Source organism: Protobothrops mucrosquamatus, unplaced genomic scaffold (genome assembly GCF_001527695.2).
Source record: "Protobothrops mucrosquamatus isolate PMUCROS unplaced genomic scaffold, P.Mucros_1.0 scaffold1566, whole genome shotgun sequence".
In the NCBI taxonomy this organism is placed as follows: domain Eukaryota; kingdom Metazoa; phylum Chordata; class Lepidosauria; order Squamata; family Viperidae; genus Protobothrops; species Protobothrops mucrosquamatus.
This window is the reverse complement of record NW_015387733.1, coordinates 1-6,865: the sequence shown is the minus strand read 5'-3', so window position 1 is coordinate 6,865 and position 6,865 is coordinate 1. Positions and strand designations below refer to the sequence as shown.

General features: G+C 37.9%; 1 protein-coding gene across 1 annotated transcript in view; it reads right to left on the bottom strand.

Moving 5' to 3' along the window:
• LOC107293281 (butyrophilin subfamily 1 member A1) overlaps window positions 1-2,405 on the bottom strand; it is a gene marked incomplete at its 5' end in the record, with an annotated part of 11,379 nt that extends 8,974 nt beyond the window's left edge. The window contains 2 exons of the mRNA XM_015822431.2: window positions 944-1,018; window positions 2,319-2,405. Of these exons, the coding sequence (XP_015677917.1) occupies window positions 944-1,018; window positions 2,319-2,405 (162 nt within the window). The remainder of the gene's footprint in view (window positions 1-943; window positions 1,019-2,318) is intronic.
• Between the last annotated feature and the right edge of the window lie 4,460 nt (window positions 2,406-6,865).

Genomic DNA, 6,865 nt, shown 5'->3' with positions numbered 1-6,865 from the left:
ATGTTCCTAATGTATCACAGTGTGTATTTCAATGTGTAGTCCTTTGTTCTTTAAGGAGGGTAGTATAAAAACTGAAGTCTAATCACGCCCTCCTCGTTCAGAATTGCCTATCTCTAATATGCTCTGGACCTTGCGCAATTAAACTTCTCTGCTAACCCCTCCGGAATTCGTAAGAGTTCTTTCGTTTTCCACAAGAATGGGATGTGTAGGATAGTTGGGAAGGAGGAAAGAGGAGAGGTCGTGGTTAAGAGGGGGAGGAAGGAAGAGGGAAGTAGGTAGGAAGGTAGAGGGAGTGAGGGTGGATGCAGGGGGGGAACCACCGATTATTTCTGAATACTTACTGAGTAGGCTTTTTATGTGTTTGTTTTTCTAATGAAATGCACCATATTTGTATTATTTGTTCATATGTTTATTTGAAAAACTAATAAAAAATTTGTAAAAAAAAAAAAAAGAAATGTTAAGCAAACAAAAAAAATTGTTAAAATTCTAAGACTGTTTTATTGGGTATAGATAAATTAAATTATGATCCATTTAAAGGGTTTATTTATTTCTTGTCCAGCCATAATAATCCCAATGAAATAATTTTATTTATGGGGCCAAAGACATTTCACAAATCCATTTATCATTCTTGGGGTCATGATATCTCAGAGTTCAGAACCTCTGTGTGATGCCCTATGAGAATATTTGGCTTTGCCTGTGTTGTGTAAACTTAAAAAATAGGGTAGCTGAGTAAAATCATGTGTCATGTGACTACAGCTTTTTACTATTGTGAAGTGTAAGTTGCTGTGATTGTCTTTTCCAGGACATTCATAGAGAACTGGATCAATCTTTTGTTCTAAATTATGGATAAATTACATTGATTTGCTTTGGCTATCAGTATTGTAACTCCTGACTTCAGAAAATTAAACAACAAAAAAACTCAAAATAAATAATTTAAAATTACCTATTAAAGTACCTGGGATCCATCCACACGAATTGGTTGAAGTCGATGGGTAGACAACACCTTGTATCTGAAATACTTTTTTAAAAGCTTAGGTTATACGATGGGAAATGATATATATTCAATCATTATTTCAGTTCAAAAGTAGAACATAAATCATTCATTTGCATATAAAATGCAAATACAAAATAGAAGCTTAGTTTGCAAGATTACAAGAACTACCCAATCATAAAAATGGATTTTATAAATCTGAAATTTATGCCAATAACGATAATTGAAATGGCAAGGATTTTTGCAGCCCAGACCTGGTTGCTATTAAACAGAGGGGAATATGTAGTAAGAAATAGTCAGATAAAAAAAAAAAATCTAAATCCCAGACATAAATGTAATTTAATAAAATATCTCAGACAGGACCCTTCTTATTTTTCATGAAAATAAAGGGAGGAAAGGGATAAAGAGCATTCAATTTTGCAAGATTCTGTTACTGTAATCATATAATAAAAGTAATATTAGCATTCAAAAGTTTGGTTTTCTATTCTGCTCTACTTTAAAGGGTCAACGAATGGTTTCTCCCAAACCTTTAGGGAAATACAATCTTCCTGGCTATAGGAATTTTTAAAAAGAAAGATATAACAGGGCAGCTGGTAGCTACCTAGTGGGAATCAACCAGTGGTATCAGAATGTGGGGGGGCCAGACTTACTTTGCAAATTCTGTCCACTTTGTACAGAGAATGTGTCATCAGCAGCATGTGTAAAAGGGGTGGAGCTCAAGGCACAGCCATGCAACACTGGTCTAGTGGTTTTGTGGAAAACAGCAAGATCACGTAAGGGAGATGCTGCTGATGGAATCAGCTTAACATCCAGAAACGCAACCAACAAAGCATTTCCATGACATAGAAACATTGATGGTCAAAGATTCACCTGTTATCTTTTGAAGAACTGAAGGAATACGGGATTGGCTCAGGAACAGTCTTGGAATTAATGAGGGCCACATAAAGTTTTCCCAGATTTTACTCCTACAGTACCAACTCTGTCACAACACAATGTCTGAAGGCAAGCTGTTCCATTGGTTAATTCCTAGTAGTGAGGGCAATCAACCAGTGGAACAGCTTGACTTCAGATGTTGTGGGTTTTTCATCACTAGAGGTTTTTAAGAAGAGACGATAGCCACTTGTCTGAAATGTTATAGGGTCTCCTGCTTGAGTTGGACTAGAAGACCTCCAAGGTCCCTTCCAGCTCTATTCTGATTCTGTGAAATGGATTTGGTGGAAGAGAGTGGCTTGGCTGGACTCTAGGGCTTAATGAAGATTTGAGCTTTTATCTCTCCAATTGAAATCCATCTCTGGAACCCACTCCCCTCCTGATCTCAGATACTTACCTATCAGAAGAACAATAAGGGCCACATTCAAAGCAATGCTTCCTCCCAGTGTGACCCAGACTGTAATTTTCCAGCATTTTGAAGGACCTGTGGAATTAACATATCATCATGGACCTTCCACCAAAGGTTTGCAAAGTTACGAAGAGTGAAAACATTCATAAACTCTCTTAGTGACCAGGTTCTCACATTGTTCTAACCCATGGCATGCTTAAACATGATTTGTTGAATAAAAGCTATGATTGGCTAGGATTACCTATCACAACAGGCTATAAACTATGGTTTATATACCCCAACAGCTGGCCTCACCAAATATGCTAAGGGAAAGCCAAGAAACAGTGGCTCTTGCCTCCTCCCTTTCCAGTCTATTAAAATACCTTAAGCACACAAAGACCTGTCAAGAGTTGGGACCAACCTGGTGACTGTGGCTATATTGATGAAAATATATTCTCAAATTGAACAAAGTTGGCACTTATCTTCACAGTTCCTGCCTGCCAGCCACTTTTATCCATTGTACCACTCATCGGTGGACTTAAACACTACTTTAACAATTGATTTGTTAAAGATTGAAGGCCTAAAGCTCGTGATCTTCATCATATTTCTACCCCATCACAAGCCCAATACATTATGTTGTGGCTTCGCTATTATGTGAAAATACATTTCTTACTTAAGAATTAATATTTAACAATTCAAAATGTTATTGTTGGGGAAGGAAATATCTGCATTTTTTTTCCAAAAATTGTTGGGGAACAAACAGGGCAAACTAGAAGCAATAGTACATGGGGGAGGGTATGACATAGTTGGCATAACAGAAACCTAATGGGATGAAACCCATGAATGGAATGGACTGATAGATACAAATTGCTCAAAAGAAACAGGTCTACAAAAAGAGAAGGAGGAGTTGCACTATATGTAAGAGAACACTACATATCTGCAGAAATGCACATGATCAAAGATAAAATCTCTCCAGAATGTATATGGGTCAATATAAAAGAAAAAAAGTGACATGGCCATAGGGGTATATTACAGGCCACCCAACCAATCAGAAGAAATAGATGAACTCTTTGCCAACCAGTTAACAAATGCATGCAGGAAGCATACCACAATAGTAATGGGAGACTTCAACTATCCAGATAACAACTGGGACACAAACTCTGCAGTGAGCGGGAGATCAAACAGATTCCTAACCAAGATAGCTGACAACTTTGTCACCCAAAAGGGAACTAGAGGTAAAGCTATACTGGATTTAATCCTTACAAACAGAGAAGAAGTGATAGAGGTGATACCGGAACCTTGGGCAAAAGTGACCATGTCATACTGGAATTTAATATAATGCAAACACTAGCAATAGACAACAATCCAACCAATGTCCTAAACTTCAAAAGAGCTGACTTTAACAATCTCAGAGAGAATCTAGGAAAAAATCCCATGGATGAAAATCCTAAAGGGAAAAACAACACAGGAAGTGTGGGAAACCCTGAAAAATGTGATCACAAAAACATAGACCAGCAAAATACCACTGAAAAAGAAAAAGAAAAAATCCAAGAAGAAACCAGCATGGTTCTCTCTAACAAACTAAAAGACAAAAAGGACAAATACAAAAAATGGAAAGAGGGGCATATAACTAAAGCCGACTATCAGCAGCCAGAACATGCAAAGATGAAGTCAGGAAAGCAAAGGCTCAGAATGAACAAAAACTTGCAACAGAAATCAAGGACAATAAAAAAAGTTTCTTCCAACATATTAACACCAAGAAAAAAATCAAGGGAACTGTAGGCCCACTAAAGAGAAAAAAAAGATGGCAAGGAAATTACAGGCAATGGGGAGAAAGCAGAGCTGCTTAACTCATACTTTGCGTCAGTCATCGCACAAAAAGAAACTATAGCCCAATAACAAAAAAAAAAAAAAACCCATTGCAAAAGGCATACTAGAAACAAAAATTAAAATAAGCAAGAAAATGGTAAGGGAACACCTATCCAACATTGATGAATACAAATCACCGGGACCCGACAGGCTACATCCCAGAGTTCTGAAAGAGCTGGCAGATGTTATCTCAGAACTGCTGTACCACATCTTTCATAAACACTGGAGCACCAGGGAAGTACCTGAGGATTGGAAAAGGGCTGATGTGGTCCCCATCTTCAAGAGAGAAAAAAAATGGACCCAGGAAACTACAGACCAATCAGTTTAACATCAATACCTAGGAAGATCCTAGAAAACATAATCAAAAAGCAGATCCGTGAACAACTAGAAGCAAACAAAATTATAACTAGTAGCCAGCACAGGTTTGTTAAAAACAGATCATGCCAAACCAATCTCATCTCATTCTTCGATAAAATGACTAAACTAATAGACCAGAGAAATGCAGTGGATGTAGTATACTTATATTTCAGTAAGGCATTTGACAAGGTAAATCAGAACCTACTCCTTGGTAAGCTAGCAAAAGGTGGAATAGATAACATCACCACCAGATGGATCTATAGCTGGCTAACTAACAAACCATACTCAGTGAGTAATCCTCAATGCACTACATCCACATGGAGAGAAGTAAACAATGGGGTACCACAAGGTTCCATCTTAGACCCAGTACTCTTCAATATCTTCATAAATGACTTAGATGAGAGAATTGAAGGGGAACTCATCAGATTTGCAGATGACATTAAACTGACAGGAATAGAAGACAGAAGACAAACTCAGGATCCAAAAAGATCTTGACAAACTTGAACAACGGGCCCTATCCAACAAAATGAGTTTCAATGTGGAGAAAAGCAAAATCTTACATTTAGACAGAAAAAACCAAAGGTACAAATACAGATTGGGTGAGACCTGGCTTAAAAACAGTAACGTGAGAGGGACCTTGGGAATCCTAGTGGATGATCACTTGGCTATGAGCCAGCAGTGTGCAGCAGCAACCAAAAAAGTTAATACAATCCTGGGTTGTATAAACAGAGGCATAGAATCAAGATCACGTAAAATATTATTACCGCTTTATAAAACCCTAGTAAGACCATACCTGGAATAGTGCAGCCAATTTTGGTCACCTTATCACAAAAGAGATGTTGAGAGTTTGGAAAGAATTCAGAGAAGAGCAACTAAGATGATCAAAGGCCTGGAGACTAAAACATACGAAGAACAGCTGCCAGAGGGCAGGACAAGAAACAATGGTTAGAAACTGATCAAAGACAACCTGGAATTAAGGAAAAACTTCCAAAGAGGGAGGACAGTTAACCAGTGGAACAGCTTGCCTTCAGAAATCATGGGTGCTCCATCACTGGAGATTTTTAAGAAGAGATTGGACATTCACCTGTCTGAGACGGTATAGGTTCTCCTGCTTGAGCAGGGGGCTGGACTAGAAGATCTCCAAGGTCCCTTTCTATTCTATTCTATTCTATTCTATTCTATTCTATTCTATTCTATTCTATTCTATTCTATTCTATTCTACTTATCACCTACCCAACATGTACTTACTTAGCATCCATCTGTCTACCTTTCTAAATGCTATTAAAAGTTTTACAAAGAACATTAAAAATTAACACAAACTGTAATAAACACTAAAGAAGCATTTTCAACCATGGAAATGTTTCTGATAAATGAGAAGCCAATGAAACAATGGAATACTGATAGTCCTTGACTTACAACAGTTCATTTAATGACCGTTCAAAATTACAACAGGTACTGAAAAAAGTTACTAATTACCATTTTTTACCCTTACGACCATTGCAGCATCTCCATGGTCATGTGATCAAAAATTGGATGCTTGGCAACATCCTATGCCACCTTCAACAATATACCAAATGGCTTAACAATACAATATAAAAAATAAACTTTTCATCTCCCAGAGAATTAGCTTTAAAAAGAAGAAACTTCTCCTATTGAGGAAGGAAACTTTGGAAGGCGTGAAATTGATTAGTCAACAAAGAAATACTTCTGACAAAATCATTTCAGGTTTGGCAGACTTTCAAGTTTCTCTTACATTGCGTAACTGGGTACACTTCTTCCTGGAAAGTTAGGCAAGAAGAGGAGGTTCTCAACCCTTTGACATACTGTAATTGTGGGTGTCTATAGTTTTGGTGGTTTTTGTCAAAAAGACAAACAGAGCACTGTGCCATTTTACCACAAATTCTGCAAATATAAGAGGGGCAGAACTTGTACCCCAACATCCTCATATTCTTTCATCAGTGCCTCCTCCTTGCCTGCCCACTCCTTTTCCTCTATCTAATTCCTCTTTGCCCACATGATTCATATTATACCGTTTCTGGTCTGCTGTTGTTACCTCTTGGTTACTTATTTAGAACAGAACAGAACAACAGTGGGAAGGGACCTTGGAGGTCCTAACCCTAACCCTAACCCTAACCCACACACACGGATAGGATTTTGCACTACCATAGCAATCACCCAGTGGCTCACAAAATCAGCTGTGTTAGGACCCTTTTTAAAAGGGTTGACTCACATTGCAATTCAGCCAAAGCTAGGGCGCAGGAAAGAAGATATCTTTTCCGCATCTGTAGGCAGAATGGGTACCCTGCCAGGTTTATTAAGCGCTATGGTAT